This window comes from Ammospiza caudacuta, chromosome Z, assembly GCF_027887145.1.
Source record: "Ammospiza caudacuta isolate bAmmCau1 chromosome Z, bAmmCau1.pri, whole genome shotgun sequence".
NCBI classification, from domain to species: domain Eukaryota; kingdom Metazoa; phylum Chordata; class Aves; order Passeriformes; family Passerellidae; genus Ammospiza; species Ammospiza caudacuta.
In genome coordinates, this window is record NC_080632.1 from 46,536,861 (window position 1) to 46,560,743 (window position 23,883).

Consider the following 23,883-nt stretch of genomic DNA (forward strand, 5'->3'; position numbering starts at 1 on the left):
AGCTAGATTCATAGCAAGGAGTCAAGGTGAAAAAAAATGGTATAGAATGTATCTCGAAAACTCTGAAAACACAAAGTTGCAATGAAATCAATTACTTTGCACCCGGAAAGAGTATTCTTTATCACAGGCAGAGTGGGAGAAGCAACTGGTTAGTGAAGCTGTTTAGGGTGTGTTCATAATGTGTGCTTTCATCTAGGAAACTTCCTCGCATGCTTTTGTGCTCATTTAATAGGACATCTTTAGAAAGCCACATTTTAAAGCACAGCCCGTGCCAAAATAGGTGTTACGAAGATGCAGTGACAGGTGGGAAAGGCTTATTGGTATTCTGTTACTAACTTCTGTTACAACAACAGCAGCATAAGGCCGTAACTACACTGAATGCTTCTAGTAAAATATGGTTTCTGCACATGAAAAGCTAGCCTTTTAATTGGGATGTTAAAGCTGAATGCAGGGCTAAGGAACTAGTTAGATATAATACTAATGGAACTAGTTAGATATAATACTAATGCAGATCTCTTTTACATATATTCCATGTTACTAGTCTTACACATTGTAGTTCATGCAGTGACAAAGGTTGAAATGGTTCCTCAGCTCTCCCTTTTTGTCTCTTTAATAGAAGTACAACTTGACACTGTGAAATCAGTCAACTGATTAAAGAAAGAATGAATATTATCTTGTTGCTTTCCCAGTCCCATACAGTTGATCAACATATTTCTTGAGGTGTTGCTCTCACTCGACATAATTTCACAAGGAGGTGGTAAAATCATCCCTGAAGGTGTTTGAGAAGTGTCTGGATTTGGTGCTGGATGATGGTTTAGTGGTAACAATGGCAGTGCTGGGTGGACAGTTGGACTGAATGATCTTAAAGGTCTTTTCCAAACTTGATGATTCTATGTGACTGCTGTGACTGCTTCCCAGTGCTTAGAAGTAAGGACTGTCTTGCATGTGCAATAGACCTACTCATACACACAATTACTATGTTTGGTTTTGTTGTTTTGGTGTTTTTTGCAAGAGTTCATTGGTATATATTGAACTTGTCGTCTGCTGTAATCATCCAGTTGGTTTTCTTACAGCTGCCATTTGGGTGTTTTTAATTTCATCCTTTATTTGATGTCCCTTAATCTTGTCTACAAGTAGAACCCTGTATTTGTCCCTTAGAAATTGCAACCTTTCCTTTTTTTCTTAGACCATTTCTGTAATTAATTAAGATTATTCAGATTTCTGACCCTGACCTGCAACATGTTTTCAGCCCCTCCTAATTGTTTTTATTATTTCATGTCAAAGAGATCTAATTACATTGAAGTAAGTTGTTTTTTAAAACAAACTCAGCACTAAATACATTTTGGTCAGGTGTGTCCTCTTTATATAATTAAAATATCTTTCATTATTGCATTTAGTCAGAAATGTTTAAATACTGATGCTAAAGTGAATACCTTACATAAAATTGTGCCCCCTGAGTATCTGAGACATGTCAAAAAACCCAAACCATGCTTAATTTACATTTTCTCATTATTTTATAATATTTGCAGCCTAAATGAAGAATAAACTGTAAACTAGTTAGGAGTATTATAGAAAGTTGTTCGGATTTTCTGTTAGTATTATGTTGCTTGCTGTGTTTTTGAAACGCAGAGATGAAGTATTTTATACTTTTTCAGCTACAAATTAAATTGATTGACTGTTACAGGATTAACTCTTTTCACCAGGGGGAAAAAACCTCCAGAAAGAAATACAAAACCCAGATATGTTTAGCTGTGTGGATCTGTTAGAGCAAGTCCAGAGTAGGTCCACAAAGATGATCAGAGGGTTGGAGCACCTCTCCTGTAGTGACAGGCTGGGGTTGTTCAGCCTGGAGAAGAGAAGGCTCTGGGGAGACCTTAGTAAAGCCTTTCAGAACATAAAGGGAGCTTATAAGAAAGAGGGAGAGTGCCTTTTGACATGGACAGATATTTTACATGGACAAGAGGGAACAGTTTTAAACAAGGAGAGATTTGAATAGTTGTTAGAAATTTCTTTACTCTGGGGGTGGTGAGCAGCTGACACAAGTTGCCCCAAGAAGTTGTGGATGCCCCATCCCTGGAAATGTTCAAGGCTGGGTTGGATGGGGCCCCGAGTAGCCTGGTTTAGTGGAAGTTCCCTATCTGTGACAGGGAGGTTGGCACTAGATGAGCTTCAAGATGTCTTCCCACCTAAGCCATTCTGTGATATACCTCTGATAAAAGTGAGCCAGTATTTGCACAGAAATCTTTGCTTTAGTCAGTTACCTATATACAGCAGCAATATTGATGATTTTGCTTTCCTATACAGGAACACTGGTTCCTTTTTTCATGTGATCAAAGCGTGTCCATAGACAACTTGCAGAACAGCTTTTTCTGCATTTTTAAGCATCCAAAATAATGAGGTTTCTTTATTCCTTTCCCTCCTTATTTTTGTGCTTTACTTCATCAGCTCCCTCAAGCAATGCTTTTAATGGCAAAGCTCTTTTCTGAACCTACCCAAAAAGTCATACTAAATGATACTTGAGAACCCCATCAGCTCCATGCTCTATCTGGAGTCACACTTCAAACTGCTAACATTGCACCTTCTTGCACAACTGTGAGATTTGTTTATGACTGTACGTCTGACTTTGTTCTAGTTCTGCGTGGTGCTTGTACCAGGTCTAATTCTGTTGCTCATACTGTCCAATTTCCTGGCCCTCAGTATCATCCAGTGAAGTTGTCTGTCTACTTGAAGTTTGGCTGTTATCCTCTTTGTCAGCTGTTGTAACATGGCCTAGTTTTTTGCTTGTTTGTTTTTAACATATTCTTATTTGCAAACAGTGCAACAAATTTTTGTTTTATATGAGGTGTTGGAGATGTGAACTTAGTGGAGTAAATGAACATGCTGAATTGTAACAACTTGATTCTAGCCTGTGCTTTCAGAGAGTACATGGAAAAGATGATTTGACATCTGTAAATGGGAAACTGTCTATTTGCATAAACAGAAATATGTGGTGCATTCAAGAGTTAGTTATTTTCCATGGGTGCAAATACGTGGGGTTAAACAAGGTCTTTATGAAGTGTTGACAGATTGGTGACTTTTGCTACTCTTATATTGGTCCTGTAGAACAGACTTTCCAAGCAGCTGTCACTTGGATCTTCTTTTTTGATAGTTAAAAGTAATATATTTGGGGTCGTCTGACTTGTTTTATCTTTTTAGTTACAGTTCATTGTAAGTTAAATGAGCCTATATGAAATAGGCTTTGCAGTTTCTATTTTTCTACCTGCCATTTGCTAAATATGACATAATGTAAATCTGTATTTAAATTGCACGCTTTATAGGTTGTGGTTTGTGTCCCTGCAGGAGATCTGTATTGCAAAGCATAATGAGAAGATCCAGCAGCGTCACCAGAGCGAGAAGGAGTACAAAATGCACCATACTGTTCAGCTGGTAAGTTTGAGTTTTCTGCTGTTGAGCTTAGCCTGTCATTAATAGCTGGCATTCCTCATTATACATTAATTAGGGGAGCATTCAGAGTGATAGCTCTTCCAGAAGATGCTGTGTATCCCTGACCTTTGCACCATGCACAATTTCTGTGTCATATTATGCTGGCAAGGGGGAGTATATAGTTGTGTTAGGAAGACATGGGAACCAAGCAAGTAGAACAGTTCTTTATGCTAGATTGACATTCTGAGTGTTTTGTTATGTTTCTCATCATGTGCACATACATGATTCGGAGCATCTCTGAATGCCATGTTCGCTATGCTGATAGGAGCAAGGAAATCACACGTATTTATTCTTGAATCTTAATAAGCTTGGTTACTACTTTTCTTCCTTCTACAAAAGCAATTACTGGAATTATGTTGTGTAAACTTGTAGTTCCAGATGGATGCTCCATGATTTTTTTATAGTCTTGTTGCAGAGAATAGACCAGCTGGACTCTTATCCTGTACCTAATAGGCTTATCTTAAGGAATATTCAAATTTTGGACTAGGTCTTGGGAGCTGATATAGTATCAATATTTGATAAAGATCACTGACAAAGATGCATTGAAATCCAAGTCACTTTAATTCAGGCTTCAATTAGATTAGTGAAAGTGATTCTATTTCATCCTTATACATTTTTAACATTGATATTTTTGTCCAGGAAGTCAGCTGCATAATTTATTTTGTGGAAAGGCTACCTGTCAAAGTCAGTATGTATTGGTATATTCTTTAAGGAATTGAAAAAAAAATTTTTTTTTCACGAGTTCTTATAATAAGGCAGAGGAAGTTACTGTGTGGACTGTAGGCCATTTATCAGTCGTACAAATAAGACTTGACAAAGCCAAAGGACTTCATTGTCTCTCAAGTACTGCAGAGCTTTATATTATGGTGTTGCTTGCTTTAATGATATAAAGAACCTTGGCTAATTTTTTATGTTATTTCTGGTAAAAATGTGACTGAAAAATTCTAGCATTACAGTAAAATAGGTTTTAAATTACTGGATTTCATTAAGAATTTTGAAAAGAGGGAGTCCAAATTTGAAACCAAATAAGAATTGCAGTTTCACCATTTTACTTAAAAGTGAAACAAAACCAAATACACAAGTCGGCCAAAACAAAAAAAAAACAAAAAAAAAACCAAAAAAAAACCAAAAAAAAAAAAAAAAAAAAACAAAAAAACAAAAAAAACTTGATTTTGAGACTCCTTCAGGAAAAGTTTGATCTGAATGCATATGTAACATTTAGGTACAGTGATAGAACTACTTTTCTTCCTTTCTTTATGTTTCTGTTCTAACTTCTTTGGCCATTGTTCTTATTTTCTTTTACCACATGCTTTTCCTTCTCTTCACGTCTTTCTGTTTTCTGTCCTTACTATTTTTCAGACATGTTCTCATCTTTCTCTCCCTAATGCATCTATACTTCCTTCCTTCCAAATCACAGGAGTTGGCTTTTTGTGAAGGACACCAGCCACTAACTGACTTATGAAAATGGCAGGCAGACACTGCTTTTGTGGTGACTAAATGAGTGTAAAAGGTTCACAAAAGTGATCAGAATTTTTGATTATGAAGATAAGCTTTCAAAAGTAATATTAAATGCTGTGAGTCATTTTAAGAATTAAAGCTACTAGTTTTGCTCAGGGTTTTTGCTTTGTGGTCAGCTGTTACATCACTTTTCCTGATAGCTTCTGAACTTGCCTGCAGTGAATTTCACCTTCTGGTAATTAGCTTCCATTTCCAGTAAATTTGACTGAGGAGTGAGTGTTTGTTTCAAAGGTGCAGTAACTCTTGCTGAAATTCTGTAAGAAAGAGTGATTAGTTAAAGGAGATGTACCCAAAGGTATGTTTTCCATGAGGTAAAATCTCTGCACAAGTAAAAGCAACTGTACCAGGCATGAGGAAGAGTTTCAAACCTTTACTTAAGTGCAATTATGTAAAATCAAGCTGGATTAAGTAACAAAAGCTGGAGTAAATACAAACTTATATTTACTGTTGTAAATGTAAGGATGAAAACATTTACTTAATTTGCTTGCTGTTGGGTTCAAAACTTTGTGATGCTGAGTTCTGTGAATTCTTGTACTTTGAGAATACTAATACAGCTTGTTTAAATGGACAGCCTTGTGATTTGGACAGTCATTTTGTTATTGGAGTGAGGGGGAAATGATACTGCTTTGCTCTCTGGCTAATTTATATAACTTAAATTCAGTGGGACATCTCTAAGTATAGCATTCTGTCACTTGTTATTTCTCATGTCTCAAAGTAACAAGTCTACCAAGTGTTCCTGTTTGAGATTGAAACATTTTTTCCTGTTTTGCATTTCTTTGACAAAACAAACCAGGAAATGTATACTATTTTTTAAGGGGAAGTCAGAGGCCAAATTTTGAGGTTGTGTTCATTTGAGAAGTATCTTTTTAAGTAACTTTTCACATTTAGAAGAAGAGTTTTTTTCCTATTGAAGCCAAATAAAGCACTGGATGTAATATTTACATGTCTTCCATATATTTTCTCAGAAACGAGATCAGTTGCAAGATGAAGAAGAAAGAAAGAGCTCCTGGGTTAGTCAGGAACGACAGAAAACCCTGGACAGACTTCGTACATTTAAGCAGGTAACGGAAGAATAGTTTTTCTTTTCTGGCTGTTTTCTTTCCTAAAGAACTTCTCACTCATTCCAGTACTGGCATTCACTTTCCTATTAGTGATTCTTTTTCATTGTATAATTAACTGGCCTTTGGAAATTTCCTGACAAAATATGGCATTGGTAGTAACAGATTCCTCTAGCTGTTGCATTCCCAGTGCCATAATAAGGTTCTATTTACTCTTGCACTTATACCTTGTGACAAGACAATTGGCAAATATTCCTGAGAAGTATAATCTAAACAGTACTTCCCACAAAGAGCATTGTCATCTGACCTGGCACCCTGCTGCTGATTGCTAGAATACCTGACCCTTCTTATTACAATGGAGGCATCAGAAAATGCATAGAAGGTGGAACGAAGGGGAAGGAATAAGGAAAGGACTGAAAGTGAAAGAAAACAGAGACTGTATTAATTGGTGAAGACTTTTTGTTGTATACATTAAAAAAATAAAGGTATGAGAAGTTTCTTTGCTGGGAAGTTGTCTTCTTCAGTGGTATTTCAGAATTACATTCATGTCCTTATTGTTTGCAAGGCTCTTGAATTTTGTAACTTCTGTAAAATGAAGCAAATTTACTTATTTTAACCAGCAATTGTTCATGAGCTGACTTTTTCTACTAACATACTAAGGCTTTAGGCTATTGCTTTAGGCCTTCCACAGTTGTGCAAAAACTATTACACCTGTCTTTCGGAAGCAGCTTAATTTTTTGCTTTAAAAAGGCTATGGATGAAACTAATATGAAAAGACTGATAATGAGGCAGCAAATTTAAGAAGTAAATTAAGGCTAAAAGTTTTTGATGTTCTCAAGATATAGCTTTTAAAACAGTTTGATTCACATATAAGGCCAGTGTATTAAGTCAGGACTGGTCTGCACTTGCAGAGGGAGCCATTGACCAGGTTTAGAAGACGAAAGCAAGAGGGAATTTTGAATTTTAGTTTCCAGTAAAAAACCAGTTTTGAGTGTGTAATCTGATTCTTAGTAAAATCGTAATTCTAAACTATGTATTTCACTGATTAGGCTAATGAAATCGTGGCTTAAATAAGAAAAAAAATTACAAATAATTTTTTGCATAAAGCTGGGGATATATTTGCCTTGCTTTTGCATACAGAGCAAAATGAATATTGTTTGTCAGAAATGACAGGTACATAAAATCTAAAATAGTCCATTGCAATGGCTTACGTAATTGTCCATACCTTATTCACTTTAGCGGTACCCTGGGCAAGTAATACTTAAATCAACCAGACTGCGGCTGGCTCATGCAAGAAGAAAATGTGCAGCCAGCTCAGTGCCCTGTGTTGAGCAGTCTCAATCTTTGCCAGCAACAATACAAATCCAAGAGAAGAGTGAGGAGGTGGAATTGGAAAAAGCAGTTCAGCCTTTGCAAGTGCAGGAATCCACAAGCTTAAAACAACTTCAAGATGTCTCCTTGCCTCCTAATGGTGTTACCTCTGAACTGCCCTGTGTTAGCACTTCTCCACTCACCAGTGACCAGCTTCAGCCAGAGACTGCTACTGGAGTACAGCTTCCACCCCCTTTGCCTCCTCCACCTCCACCTCCACCTTTGCCCTCCAAGGAAGATGCCACCAAATCCTTAGAGAAAAGTGACAGCTTTGTTAAACGTCAGAGTGTGGAGAAGGGAGTCCAGCACTCTTCTGGTGTCCCACCAGCACATCTGTTTGATAGCAGTCAGCTAGTCAGTGCCAAGAAGAAGCTTAAGAAGACTGGTGATATAGAGGGTTTACAGAGAAGAAGAGGTAATGTTTTAATTTCTGCATATTTAATTTAAAATTTGTTGTTCTTAGTTTAAACATTGCAGTGCACATCAGTTCATTTTTAAATTATTGTGTAGGAAAATATATGCTGTGATTAATTTATTATTAATGGGAAAGTTGTTAAATCCTTTTTAGCTGAAAGATGCTGGCAACTAGGGCTTTTACGACAGCATGGCATACTTGTTCAGTGAAAACACTTGTGAAATTGAGTCTACATTATCCCATGTTAGACTAGATAGAAAATGGACCTAAATGCTGTTGAAAAGAATATTTATGTATCTACTTACTGCTATTCTGTGTTTCACCTGGGGATGCAGTGTTCTATTTAATAACAGAATAACTTTAATTTTTATGTGGTCCTACTGTTTATTTTACTCGCATTTTATCTTGCAATTTTTTATAAAGCAACTATTGTGTGTACAGTTTTGTATGCATCATAATATGACAAATATAAATTCAAATCAATTATTCCTCTTAAGAATATTGTTCCTGTCTGCAGCAGCACTCTACTCTACACTGAGATGTTCCAAGTTTTTAAGTGGCTTCAGAAATTTGTCTCTCTATGACAGACAGGGACATTACAGTCTGTCCTCTCTCCTTCAAATGTGCAATACTGTATTCTTTTATATTTCTCTTTTCATTGTGTTTTTTCTGTCTTCTAGGCCTTCAGTAGGACAGAGAAAGCTTATTCCTAAATGCATAACAGGTTTTAAAAAGCATATTGTACAATATACAAAAAAGAACCTGGAGATACATACGTATTGATAGAGAGGTGCTGCACAAATTACATGCTAGTGTATGCAAAGTGTTTAAACTTTATTATGCTTTATTATAATGCATTCTCTGAGGTGAAGATATTTCCCACTCATGGCCCTTACAAGAGCAAAAGCCTGATTTTTTTTTTGCAGAAGACTAGTTTCAAAATTAGGGATAAAGAAAGGATTTGCCATAAAGAACTATCTCTGACTTCTTTGTTTTCATTACTTATAAAGGAAGGCAATTTTTATAACTGTGCTGGGACTAGATGCCAACAAATACATGAACCCAAAGAAGCGACAAAATGCATGCTCTTGCAATTGACTATATTGCTGCTTCCCTTGCTGGCTTGTGGAAATAGTCATGCAATAGGTGAAAATAGCCTAAAAATGCAAGTGGAAAGAATGGATCCCACAGTCCAGTACATAAGACATGTATTCATTACCTGAGTTCTAAAGTAAAGAAAAGTGATGCAGTAAACACTTTCATTATATTGAAATCCTTGCAGTTTATTTGACTTTCCTGACTGCAAACAGAAAAGCCACATTGTTCAGAGAGTTTTTCTTCCTGATAGGAAGTTAAGTGGTTACAAAAATTACAACTGTCTGTATAAACCAGCTTTGCCCTGGTAATAAGGAAGATTATTTAGAACCTAAAACAGTATTGGAGCTACCATTATACTTGTAGTATGGGACTATCATATTAATAGTATGCTGGCACTTTTTGGTCTTGAGGAAATAAAAATTAAAACTGATAAAATTTTGTGAAAATAATACAAAGGTCTTTTGATTTGCTGCAGTGAGTTCCCCGATGGATGAAGTGCTGGCTTCCTTGAAACGTGGCAGCTTTCATTTAAGAAAAGTTGAGCAGAGAAGTCTCCCTCCTTTTCCTGATGAAGATGATAGCAATAACATCTTGGCACAGATCAGGAAAGGGGTGAAACTGAAGAAAGTGCAGAAAGATGTTTTGAGAGAATCCTTTACAATTCTGCCTGATACTGACCCTCTGACAAGGAGCATCCATGAAGCATTGCGAAGGATTAAGGAAGCCTCTCCTGAGTCAGAGGATGAAGAGGAGAGTTTGCCTTGCACAGACTGGGAAAACTAACCTGTAATTAAGCTACATTTAAAGATAATATTTCTACAACAGTTTTTTATAACAGTAGCAGCGAAGCCTCAGGTTGTGCGTTCTGGGAGACTTAGTAGGAATGTAACTAAACTGTCTGACATCCAGTGTGATAAAAATGCATATATGAATTGAGCATCACTGACTTTTCAAAGAATTTAAGGTTTATAATAAGGAAAAGCTCTTTTTAGACAGTATGTTAGCCTTTTACTGTTCCAGTACTTCTGTTGAATATTGACAGGATGACTTCATAAAAAAGCTCGATTTTATTTAGTTAATTTGAAGGGACAGTTCCGAGTTTACCTAAAAAGTTTAAAAAGCAGCACAATCACTCTGGGACACACCTTATACTTACTTGCTGATTATTTCTAGCCTTGTAAAAATTGGGTATGTCTTATTTCAGACTGAGTAACTTCTAAGTGAAGGACAGTTAGGTTTGAATGCTGAACACATTGAAATCTTGTGGGTTACCCTGAGATTTCTTATGGCCTGGTTTCAGTCTCTAAAATCTGACTTAATTGAATTTTCAGACTGTAAACAGTAAATATACAATTTATACCTCTGCTGGTCATAGGAATTCCATGAACTTGCATTAATACTAAGCTACAGTGCCTGAAAGTATAGATATCTGACTTCAGCAGATGAAATTAATGATTTCAGAACAAACCAAAAATCAGCAAGAGATCAATTTTCAAAATAATTGCTGCATCAGTAGCACAAAGATATTTGTGATTACAGCAGCAGCATAGGTTGCTTCTCTGTGGTGGCTCTCTCATGTTACACATGAATGAACTTGACTATCAGTGAAGGTTCCCGCTAAACTTAAAATCTGAGAAACCAGAGGCATGACAGTCTGAAAAGAAATTAAAAATCTGTTTAGAAAGGCTATTCAAACAGAATGGAAGACAAATATTTGTAATCCTTGCAACACAGTTAGCAGTAGAAAGAATATAACCTTTTTGAATGTTCACAATCCAGCATTTCTACCCTGGTTAGTTGTTAACATAGCTGGAGAGTGACTGTTGGTAAAGTGCTGCAGCTGTTTAAAAACTGATTCTGACTTGGCACATCATCTGCTGAATGTGCTTGTGATGATGAAGTACTGTCTCAATCGGTTGCATTGGTGTGGTATTTTCAAATTTTAATATTTTAATTTTTTGAATTCCTCACAAACTAGCCATTGGCCACCCTAATGATTTCACACTGTTTAATTATAGCTTGCTCCTTCTATTCCATACCAAATGTACTTCTAGTTTTGGAGTTGAAACTCCAGGAGTGGGGATGTGCTTAACTCTTGCTGAAACTCCAAGTAAAAATGATTTTTCTTTCATGTAACTTCTTTCAGTCCTTGCATATTGAAAACTCCCACTACCACAGCTCTTCAGAAATCAAGTGACAGCTATAAGAAAAGACATGTCTTGGAACTAACTTGGCTTTCCTAGTACAATTGCAATTGGACTGCAATCTCATTTCCCAGATAACAGATCAAATTTAAACTTTGTGATTTGATTTTGATTTTAGTAAATCTGTTTGACTGTTTAGGATTTTGTTTTCATTTTTTTTGCAAAATACAAAGAAATTTTCCAAGACTGACTTAATTTTTTTAAAATTAAATTGGTTGACCTCCTAAGCATTTTACACTGGAAGTGTGTCTTAGAAATATTCTGTGGTCATTGCCACACAATGTAAATAAATGTTTTTCTCTGCTATTTGCAGCCCCATAAAAGGAGTTCATAATGCAGGTTGAAAATCACTGCCAGGTAGTCCCTGGTTGTTGTCTCTTTTTTACCTGTCTACATCCTGCTGAAGTCCTGTGAAATCATTTAGACCGAAATGCAGTATTTGGTGTCAGTTCAGTGCCAGGAGTGTGTGCTCCTTGTTCTTTACATATCTGAGGCTTGCTTTCTTTTACCATTGTTGTGTTTTATTACAAAAACAACCCTGTTAGGATTTTTTTTAAATTAGATTATTTAACACATAATAGTTTAGATTGAAAAATGGTTGTAAAGAACAGCTCAGAAAATTTGGGGATATTCACTTCATCAAAAAATAGCTCAGAAGCAGCAGAGATTGAGACAAAGCCCTTGAAAAACGCAACTGAAAAAATGCTTTCCATATAGGTGAGCATACTTGCTTGAAGATACAGACTGGTTTACTAGCATTCATCATAAAAGAGCAAAGTAATGAAAATTTGTTGTAGAAATAGCAGGCTGGTATTTTTTACTGTAAGGTTATCCACTTAATATCATGCTTTAAGACTGATCAGCTGGTTTTTAACTTGCACTACACATGTCGAAACAGTAGCATAGAGATTTTAGGTTGAAAACATGTTTACAGTAGTGAGTTGGCACACATTTTTTTATGAATTATGCTTAATTACACATATGTCTGTATAGGCTAAGTGTAATGCACATATTTGCCTTACAAAAGGAAGGCTAAATCTGATACAGTGATGTATATTTATTAAGTACCAGAAAGTTCCTTGATACATGTGAAGGAGGGAGTGTTAGTAGTGCTCAGTGAAGTGGTTTCATTAATTATTGAAGTTTGAAGACAAAACTAACAGTAACTAATTCTTGCAGGAGACGTAGTAATTTCTTGTATTTCCTGTTCTGTGAGTTAACTTCTACATAAAGTTATGGCTAATCTTTTAAAGAACGGTTCTTTCCAGACAGACACTCTGAAACATGTAAAAAGATACTGAGGCATTCTGTATATTGAAGTAGCTGAGCAAGCAGTATAAATATGTAGTAGCCTCTGTATGAAAAATCTGAGAGATTACTGGTTAGCAAAAGTATCCTGAGAATATCTGCATATGAGTATATAACAGTGCACCATAGTACACTAAGAGTTCTGTAAGTAATGCAGAACCTGAGTTCCTGTCAGTGGTGGACAAAAGTCACAGATAACAAGGGAGATTTTGTTCTCTGATGCAGTATTTTGGGCCTCTTCAAACTCTAATCTGTGTTAACTGCCAGTAATACCAGAAGGCAAAAAAAAAAAGTCCTGGTCAAATGCGTGTTCTGGCTCCAGAGTCACTGTGTCATTATCCTGGGAGCAAAGAGAACCTTTGCTCAGTATATTGCACTGCTCACTGTATTGCATATTAGAATTGCCTAATATGTTGATAATATCTGTACAGCAGTTTAGTTTTCAGATGTTCCTTTTTCTTTCTTTCCAAACAGGTGCTTGACAGCCGCCAACGTGTGAAAAGAAACCCCAGTTGAAGATTTACTTTTCTTCTGCATTTTTGAGAATTCAGAGCCAGCAGTTATGACCATCAATTCTACAGGAGGCTTTCTTTGGCAAAGAAATAGTCTTTCTTTGGCAAATAACTCAGTACTTGGAAAAAATTGGCCTGAAATGTTAATTTCAGGCCACTTTTTTCTTTATTTGTTCAAACAAATTCTGGTTGGGGCACAAAGCGAAGTTGTTAAGACATGCATTTTATACTATCAAGAATGCCCAGTTATTAAGCACTTTTTATATTTGCGTTAGTAATGTACGGCCAGTTAAGTGAGGGGGCCATTTTGAGCTGGGAGACCACTTGCTATTAGAGTGACTTTGAGGTTCTAAACCAGCTGTAAAATGGCCCCTTCACTGCACTGAATATCTCATGTGCTTGAAAATTCAACAAAATGGCTCCCTGCAGAGAAGCTTGCTGTGTAGCAGTCTGATATTCCAGAAAGAGAATTCCTAGTTGCACTACAGTAGCTGAAATTCAGTAACATGCAACTAAGACTTTTTTTCTTCTTAGCTTGAAGAAGCATATATCAGTATGAAAAGCAACAAGTGACCACAGCACAATGAGAGTTAAGAGTTGAATTCAGTACATATTCAAGAATGTGTTTGTTTCCATCATGATATATTTAGTAAGACATACTGCAGCACCTTTTTAGAAGGTCATGTTTAGTCTGACATCTTTTTAAAGTAGACATTTTCATGCTTTTTAAAAATATTTAGCTATGCTGAACCAAGTTAGTTATACTTTTATCATTTGTTATAAGAAGCAATATTTTGTAATTTCATACTTAAAAATATTTTTCTCTTTTGGTTTAAAATGGCTTTTGATTAGTCTAAGCAGCCTTCTTTAAAAAAAGATCAAAGCACTTAAGCATTCTGATAATTGAGTTGTGAAAATCATGCTATTCTTGCTGGTTTTCATTTTTCCCTTTAGTGGCTGCGAAAATGTTTGTATTTCATACCCAAAGCCTACTGGCTGAAAAAAGTTTCTTTTGATTCTGACTGTTTTATTTTTAAAGGAGAGTTACAACTTCCTCTGCAGTGAATACTTAGGAGTAGTTCTAAACCTCATGACTAATGGCTGCAGGCAGCTACTCTTACGATACCACAGTACCAAGAGGTATGTCAATACAAAGATACAAGTAGCCTTGTACCACCTAAAAACCTCATGTGGTATTAAAAATCAGCCCGTTACACTTCTAGGAAAGCTGAATTTCCACTAGAATTTTGTTTTTACTAGTGTAACATACACTGTGTTTGAGAAATACACAGTCCCTGTCCTTTGTGTTGTGTGGTCCATTCACTGTTCCTCTTTTGACAGATAAACTACTTTATGGGGATCTGGGTTCTTTTAAGTGGAGTTACTCATTGCTGCTGTCGTGTAATGGAACACGTACTGTGTTAACATTTATAACAGGGGATTTCACGTCTTGCCGTTTACTTACAGAGAGAGGAGCAGGAGACCTTACCTTAGCAATAGGCTGTGTAATCTAAAGGAACCTCAGCTCTGGGACCCTTCAGTCTATTGAAGATGTTTTGCTGTGGCTGTCCAAAAATTAAAGCTCTGTCAAACATCTCGGGAGGATTTTCTTAACCATGTTGCCTTACTTATAAAGTTGGTGAACATTGATTTTCAAAGCACCTATGAGCAGCGTTACTGTAGAATTATATAGATTTTGCTGTGTTAGTTGCTAGGTCTCTATTTCTCAGCTGTGTGAAACACCTGATACTGGCTTCCCACAGGCCTAAAACTTCATGATGCTTTCTACTTAAACTTATTCTCCGAATTCTGCGCTACGTGGTATGGTTGTGAGCTGTCTGATGCTGTGTTCGTGCAGCAATAGCAGCACTTTCAAGGTTCATCATAATCATTCGACACTGCCTGTACCATCAGCTGTTTTGTTCTACATTTGTTTGTACTTTCAGTCACACCACACATTGAAATCAAGGTAATCAAATAAATTTTTGGCTGTAGCACAAAACAGAACTTTGATGTGAAATGGTAATAGACATTATATATTTCATCTGAAACTTAGTGCTAAATTAAACAAGGAACTTCTATGTTCATTTTTTCCTATTTTCCAGCCTGCGGTTTTATTCCTTAGAGTATGCATACAGAACACTAGCAAAATTTCAAGCCAAGGAAAAATAGTGTAATTTTAAAGTATTTGTGCAGTGGTTCCCTTGCACAACACGTTTGTCTGCAGTTTACCACTGTGTTGTTATCTAAATAGTTCCATGCTGTACTCTACTACAGTTTTCAGATATGTTTGCCATGTGATCTGTCATCTTTGCCTTGAAAAATGTGTGCATGATTGATGAAAATTACTATTATTAATCTGTTTCATATTTAGCTGAAATCTTAGATTTCTGTAGTAGCTTAGTCTCAGTAGAAATGGAGTTCTCATATGAGCATGTATTTTAATGGCACACAAAAAGTAGTTCTTACGCTGAGCATAGTAGTATGTATCAGTTCAAAGCTGCCATCTTCTATGTGGAAAATGAATGAATTTTTTTCCCTCATCCTACTAAAAAAAAAATCCTGAATTTAAATCTTCATGAGTCACTAGGTGTCACAATTTCACGTAATTTTCACTTTGATATAAAAATTATGCATATGTAGTGTATACAGGCTAATGCATAAAAGGTACCATCCTCTGCCATGCGAAATTTTCCAGTGGGATGGCTACTGCAGAAGAAGGGGAAAGTTTAGTGTATTTATAAGAAACTTAGGGCAATTATGACAGTCCTGCGTTGAGATCAGTTCCTCCATAGCTGAGAAACGCTGTAAAAATTGTGAGAAATCTTGGCAAGCATCACTAAGGAAAAACACGTAAACATGCGCAAGGAAAAAGAGCCTCCATAAAAAGACCTGCCTATTGATATTTTTCATTTTATTGTTGTGGCTGCATTGTTCTGTTGCTAGTTATTTATCTTAAGTAGTTTGTCAGCTTTTCGGCTTTTTTCTATTTTTAGAAACATTTCTTTTTTGAAATTAAAAGTTTTACTATGCTATAACATCCAGTGAAGTAAAGATTTGGGATGCATAATGTTTATTGTACAAATGCTTATGTAAGGATTGAAAAACCTTTTATAAATGGGAACAAGAAACCAAATCCTTGGTTTCTGCTAAAATAACCAAAATGAAAGGTAAACAGCAATAGTCTTGTTCAGAAATTGAATTTATATCAACAAGAATTTCATGTTCTCATTCATGGAGGTTTCCAGATCCTTTACAAATGACCAATAGTCTTACTCACTTTACTGTATTTTCATGTTAGTTATCTGTGTAGGGTAGATGAAGGCTTTTTTTTTATTCTTTTCAAACATCACTTCTAAGTTTTGCCTGGTTTTGTTTGGTTTTTCTTTTTTTTTTTCTGACAGTCTGCATTCTACACCAGACACTTGTAAAATAAATTAGTATGATTATATATTGTGTACTTTTGTGACTGAATTGGGGATAGAACTCAACATACTTCACTACATTATTTGTAAAGAATCATTTTGAGTATAAGCACTATATTCTGTACTGTTTAATAATAAAGTAATGATAGATGCATTATTGAAGATGCAACTTATTGAGAAGAGGAGGCAGAAACATTATTGGTTAATGTTACCCTTATTCCATTTGTTGCACTGAATTTCAGGAGTGTAATTTGTAAATCAAGTTTGCTCATGCGTGTAATCAGATTTTATTTTCATTGTAATGCTTATGTAATTAAATTACCTGAATGTATTTCTGGTAATGATTTCATAAGCATGGACAATATGTTGTTGATGTTTCGCACTACAGAATTAATGTTAAGAACAAGCAAAGCTTCTTGCAAAGAAAAGGAGTAACAGAAGCACCTTACTGGGAGAGCATGTTGCATGATTTCAGTCCTCTTGGAGCTGACAGTAGGTTATCCTAAACTTGACTGCAAATTGCTCTTTGGTGTAATAAGCACATCAACATTCTGCTATCAATGCTATCAACACAATGGCTATTTTTAACCTATAAATATACTGTAATTTAAGTTTTCCTACAAAGTCAATTTATATTTAATTGCTGCCTAATACATAAATACTTAGAATTTTTAGGAGGGTAAAGGGAGGGAGGGCGGGCATGCCAATATATTTGTGGGAGGGGCTGTTGCATATATGGGTCTTTGTACTTCCCTTTCATTTTGACTGTTAATCCAAAACTCACAGCTCTGGCTTTGGTGAATCTGCAACCTGGCATTTATGTATTTTTATTGTGATTCAGGTCTTCTATATTCTGTTGCTCAGAGCTTCAGAATTTGACAGAAAAGGTCATCTTTCCATTCTCAAATGTGAATGCTCTGTACCTCTAATATGGAAAATGACCAAGCAATTAATTTTATTCTGCTGAGTTTTTAATATTAATGTGTAGAGCATTATCTAAAGCTCGTTAACCAGTAGTGTGTCCATTGAAAACAAGCAGAAAGGATGATGCGCACCATTTTGGTGTGTATAGTCCAAACTCTGCAGAGACTTTATTCCAGAGACTGTCACCTATCCAGGAATTTGTTTGCCATAAACTGGCTTGATTTTCAGAGTATAAACATAGTTTTGACTTCTGAATTGGTTAATAGGTGTTGGGCATTGGGGATATTCACTTAACATCTTCCAGTGTGTTGCTGTTGCTATATGTTTTGAATTTCATTTTACATGTATACAAATGCGTCATCATGAAAGGAAAGCTAAAAAAATACAGATGGCTGCAAGTTGTCTTACATGAATGAAGCCAGTGAAGCTTAATGAAACGAACCTCTTTGTTAAGCCTGTAGAATAAATAAAAAATAATGAAAACAAATTTTCCATTCACTAGCTTTGTGTGCAGTATTATCATTAGACTAAGACACTACTAGCACATTGTGCTTGGCGTTAAGAAAGTTCTTTAATTCCATTATATTCAAAAGGACATATTAAATGCATATTTTATTGTAAACAACTCTGCAAATTTACTATGCCTGAAAATGCTCAAAGTTATTAAGTATTAAGCACAAGTATGTTTAAAAAAAAGTTTAATAACTAAACAAAGATTTCTAGCAATACCTAGAAACTAAAAAAAATTTAATTGTCTGCTTCTTGGTCTTTTTTCTTTCGTGCAGCTTTTCTGCAGTGCAAGTTTATTGCTGTGTATTTCATGGGGGTTTATTATCATGATTCAGAAATTTAAACCTGTACGCAAAGTACTGCATTCACCTTATTGTACATGCGATGTAACATCATACTCACAGTTTTGGTGCTTTAAAATTATTCCTCTTTTCTTTATTAAAGGATATTTATTTGATCACTGTCTTGGTTTTAACTTTGATTATATACTAGCATTTAAAAATACGTTTGGTTCCCACAAAAAGCAATTTCAGATTGAATTCATTTCAGTTCCCATTGGTATTCTTACAATTCCTCAAATTCTTTCTCATGGTTTAATGATAGGTGGTTGCTTCTAAGCTATGTTGCAGCCTGGAATATTTGTAGCTAGGTAACATCTTTGTAAATGAAGCCACATGAACAATATAAGTATTGCAGAAGAACCTTGCTCCTAAATGATGCTGGGTAGTTGTGCGTAATTACAAATCACACCCACTTTCCATCTCTTGATTAAAAGACAGAAACACTATCAAAAAGGGTGAAAGTTTAAATACTGAAATGTTAAGAGCTTGGCACCCTTATTTACACCTAACGTGTTCCTCACTAGAGTTCCTAGGTGTTTGTAAGTTCTTCCTTTATTGCTCTAGCCATTTTGTGTTACTATTTATGTAGACCTAAGTCTTGCAAAGAAGGTATCTTTATATTGTAACTCTTTTCCGTTTTGCTTCTGTGTTTTTGGTGCAGTGCAGTAGGTTCTATTTCTAGCTGGTTCCTTAACCTGAAGAAACAAAAACCCAGTGTATTTCTGAAACAGGAACTTTTTAGTGCTATTACAATCCTGAGAAAACAAGAAAAAAGGACGTTTCAAAGAGCAACATGAAACCAACTTTGTATTTGCAGTGCAAATCTACATTGCAACATGTCTTGTACAAAATGCAAAGCTGTCTGACTTTGGTTTCCCAATGGTGTTTTTCATGCCAGGAAATAATGACTTAATTTTGGGTTATGGAAGAACATGTAGAAGAAGTAGGAAATGTGTTTTGAAATAATCAGTTCTTTGATTGTTGCTGACTTAAGAGGGAAGAGAGTTACATTTGTGTCTGAGGACTGTTTCTAAAGCTCTGGCAGTGTGTGACCTTGATGTGGGTGCCTGCACAGGTTTTGCTCTGCGGGACAAACTGATGCTCCATCAGCTGGTTCTGTTTGGCACTGACTTCAGTAGATAAGTTGATTGTTTTTTTATAACTCTCTACAGTATCAGTACAGGTTGGAAGTGAATTTAGTGTATGCATCAGGATTGCAGATGAGTCAATGTAATCTTTAGGCAGACTTAAAAGGCAGTGGTATGCCATGCAAAATAAGGCCTCTTGTTTGTACAACACAGAAGATGAAAGAACCAATTTTTTTTTCCTGCTTGTAACATGTTAGATGTAAAACAAAGGTACATTATAAATAAACACTCAGTGGGCCACAATGCCTCTGAAATAGGAGAACTACTGATACGTGCAGGGTTTGTCTCTGTTCCACCTCTTAATGCTCAACAGAGGCAGTAGGTACAAGAGAAAGAAGTAAAAATGGAAGGTGTATTTTGCCGATTTTTTTTCCAAAACCTATGAACTCTTGCTTTTCTCAGCAGTTCTTACTGCTGCTTCCCATCATAGGGAGAAGCTCATTTTATAGCCTTCATTCTTCCTGCAATTGGAGGGAGCTTAGAGGAATCCTGGAGTGCCACAGTATCTCTGAATCTTGGGATCAGCAAGCCATCAGCATGTCACTGCCACCACTGCAGCTGGAGCTTTATGCTGAAGGCACAGGTCTAAATATACCATTACAGCGTTGTGCACACTGTGTGTGCCACTGTGTTTTTTACCATTTATAAAGGAAGGTTATAATGTCCATAAAAATGGATAAAATGGTGTCTTAAACCTTAGATATGTACCATGTCAGCATTTTAACTGTTACAGGCATCACTTGGCTTGCACAAACTGCCCTTAAGCAGAAAACCATCCCAGGGGTGTTCCCAAGAAGCTGCAGTATCATCGCTGTGTAACCTACCTTGCTCACAGAAGTGCTGCAAGTATCTCTCCCAATCTCCATTCTGCAGAACTGATCCCACAGAGAAGCATTTCTGCCTTTCCCCCTTTGTAGTAAGATTCTCAGTCTCTAATTACTTTCTCTAAACTTTATGCAAATCTTCACCACAGTCATGCTCACTGTCCAGATTTTCATCAGCTCAAAAACAGCACATCTCCCTTGAACTGTTGCCTCCACAGGAAGGGCTGTTGGATAAAAACAGGCACAGATTACTCTGTGCTGTTAAAGCTGCTGGCTCTGTTGTTGCTGGGGTTTGCTGATCATTAATCGACCAAAACTTTGGGAAAAAACCTAAACCAAAACAAAGGTTATATTCACATTCACACTGTATTTGCTGTCTTACCCCTTTTTCCTATTGTAGTTTTGTGCTGTTTCTGGGATGTTTGTTGGAGATACTTGTGCCATGGGCAAATCATCTGTATTGCTTTCTTGTCACTCGTTCCTCACCATGGAATGCAGCAGCCTGCTTGACTTCTCTGAGACATCTCACTATACCCCACATTGCTTACATAAGACTAAGCACATTCACAGACTTTCAAACATAAGTCACTGTTTACTTCATTCTTTCATCGTAACAACTTTTCTAATTAGCATCACATTCCCTTTGTACATTACTGTTTAAAAGTCAGGAATAAGGAAGATTGAAGAATCATGCAGTTCATACAAAGGACTTATATTAACTATACTTTTTCTTCCTCAGTACTTTATTTTAATCCCATTCAATTTCAGTAAGAGTGTAACTGAGTTCTTAGCATACAAAATCATCAGTGCATGCTCAAACTGCCATGCATGTTAAAAGCACAATTTAAACACCAGTAACAGACATTTATGAATCAACTTCTTTTGAAGCACCATAAAAGGATGGCCATTTTCCCCATCACATGCACTTGGCTGTGAGTAAAATGACTGTTGGAATGGACAAAGTCCCGTGAAAGCAATTTGACAGAAAAACCACTGCACACTGCTCTTGGTTTCTAATGATATGTTAAAAAATGTCTTAAATTGGCATTATAAAGTAATATTTATAGTATCAAAAAAGAAAGAAAAAGCACATATCCTATAGTTCTGTCAATGGCATACATATATTTTTGTCATGGTTTCCTAAAGATTTCTGCTGCTGAAAAGTCTTCTCTTAATAGCAGAGTAAGTTGAAACATAACGTTTGTTCTCCTGCCCAGCACCACTGCAGGAGGAAATTTATTTTCCCTGCTTTACCACAGTGTTTTTTGTGCCCCTGACACACCCATACCTTGCTCTGTCACTCAGCTCTATGTCAAACTGTGCTCAGTAAGTCAGGCTGTTGGCTTTTGCAAGGTCTGACCATTCATGGGCCATTCTATCAGTGCTTGTGGCCAGGAGATGGTCAAAAAACCCCAAGTAATACTTGGAGGGTGCCTACTCTCATTCAGCCATTATAGGAATTATAATGATTATAAAAGATTATAATTATAAAAGATTATAGGAGTGCAGAAATTGTCCTCAGTCAAAGGTTCTCTTAGTTAAAGCAAATCTCTGTTTAGGAGATCAGGTTTGTCAGTCTTTAAATTAAAAAAAGTCTACTTGGGCTATGTATTCAGGGAAAACGTGAGCCACACAGTGCCTACCAGGGCATGCTTTGCTTTATTGGTGTACAAAATAACATGCATTATATTTAAATACTCAAAAGCAGTTACATTTCCAAGTTAGTGCTATGTCCCATTTTGCAGAAAACCCCAACCCTTCAAGTACTCAGCTTTTAATCTCCATTTGCAGTAAGAAACTTTGAACAGAAACTTTGTGTTCCAGACAGCATTTGTTGAGACTGCGCTGTCAGCCATCTGGGATAAACCTGGGTCCTGCTCCCAGCCATTAGCTGCCTGAGATAACTACAGAATCCCTGCCTTTTGAGGCCCAGATGAATGAGTTTGCTGCAGTCCTTTGTGGATGCTCAAGGTTGCAGGGATGCTTCTGGATAAGGATGTGCTTGGTACTATCACTAATACCAGCTTGGCTAATTGAATGCAAACTTTAGCTTCTGCTCCCTTCTCAGTGGAAGGAGCCTAGCTGTTTCCCAACAGGATAGTGTCTTCTATTAACCCATCAATGTGTCATTGCAATAGCAAGCTGTGAAGTTTATGTTAAAAAAAAAAACCTCACCCTGAAATAATGTAAATTAGAATTTCTTCACTTAAATCCATGAAGACCTTCCAGGTGATGAAGGCCTGATCCCTTGACATGCCACTGTTACCCGCTGGCTATTTTCCAAGTAGCTGCATGCCAGCATTTATGCCATGTAAGACCCAGCACTGTGCTTGTGGGAACCATGGAAGTCACCTTACAACTGCCTCTTGTAGTGACCCCCTCTTCTGGTGCAGCCCCTCAAAAAATAGACTTGAAATACTATGACAAATTCCACAGCCACCTAACAGCTATTGCTGAGCTGTAAAACCGCCCTGAAGGTTGGTGAACTTGCTTGTTCTTATCCCATGTGAGTCATCCTCATTGCCAGGTTCAGAGAGACGATTCCATGTTTGGGCACACCAGCAGTTCCAGTGCAGTTGCTTGCTCAGTCACAGAGCTGACCAGCTCTGTGCTCTATGAGGCCTTATTCCCTTCTGGATTTTAGATATCTGTGTCCTTGTCACAGTTTGATCACTGCAACATGGCCCAAGTGTCAAAATTCCTTTAAACCCCTCTGAAAGGACAGTACTGTTTACCACCTACCCAACCTGTTACTCAAGACTAAGTCTCATAGATGGATTTCCCAGCCTGACTCAGGTACAGAGAACTGTTCTTGTCTTTGTACTTGTTCTGTCATGCAGATTTCCAACGTAGCTATAATTCATTTGCAAAAGACCTGTCACCTATTCTAGCTGATGACAGAAATCTTCTAGTTTGATGGGAACTTTTGCTGTCAATCCTAACACATTTTTGCATTTTAACTTGAGTTACATGTGCCTTATAAGTATTTTCTATTTGTGCAATACAGTTATCATCATTGGTGAAAAGCATGAAAACTCATGTCTTCTGAAAATACTTGCATTGCTGTCTCTATGACAGCTCTGATTCAAGGTACTTTCTAGTAACATGCCTCAGTATTGCTTCTTTAGGAGATCCCCTATGCTTCTTCACTGAGGTTGAGATGGTCGTGCACAACAGTCAGCACCTCATTCCCACAGGTATCTCTTTTGTGGGTGGGGTTTGGGTTTTTTTGGGTTACTGATGTCCCTGCTGGGTGAGCTTGACTGAATATTTATGTTTCTCATTCCATAAGCAGTTTAGGACTTATGTTGACTATAAACATGTTTGGTTGTTCCATGTTATGCAAGAGAAAAGAACACAGACAGAATGAAAGAAAAAATGCAAGAAATAGAGGATAATGAAAGTTTTGGCTGGTAAGTTCAAATGGTAACAATAACCACCTCAAATAAAGCTTTCATAATTTCTTTTTAAAGAGGTGGGGAAAAGCAGCTTATAGCAAATCTACATATTACTCTGCTTCTTTAAGATATACAGAATGAAATTTCCCCTTTTCTCCCCCTGCAAGCAAAACTTTGACTGTGCAAAATGCTCTGGAGCAAAAGGACTCCAGACTGGTAATGACAGAGCTACAGTTTTGAAGCAGCAGCTTCTGAACAAAGGACAGCAAGCCCTCCTGGGTTGCTTCTGGGACAGACAGCAAGTGCAGTTGGCAGGGTGTAGCAGTGAGGCTGTGCAGCAGGGACT

The 23,883-nt window shown here is 36.7% G+C and overlaps 1 protein-coding gene across 1 annotated transcript in view; it reads left to right on the forward strand.

Annotated features, from left to right (window-relative positions):
* JMY (junction mediating and regulatory protein, p53 cofactor) overlaps positions 1-18,265 on the forward strand; it is a 66,091-nt gene extending 47,826 nt beyond the window's left edge. Inside the window, exons 7-11 of the mRNA XM_058823450.1 lie at positions 3,340-3,426; positions 5,967-6,062; positions 7,299-7,845; positions 9,419-9,729; positions 12,930-18,265. Of these exons, the coding sequence (XP_058679433.1) occupies positions 3,340-3,426; positions 5,967-6,062; positions 7,299-7,845; positions 9,419-9,726 (1,038 nt within the window). The 3' untranslated portion in view covers positions 9,727-9,729; positions 12,930-18,265. The remainder of the gene's footprint in view (positions 1-3,339; positions 3,427-5,966; positions 6,063-7,298; positions 7,846-9,418; positions 9,730-12,929) is intronic.
* Positions 18,266-23,883: the final 5,618 nt, after the last annotated feature.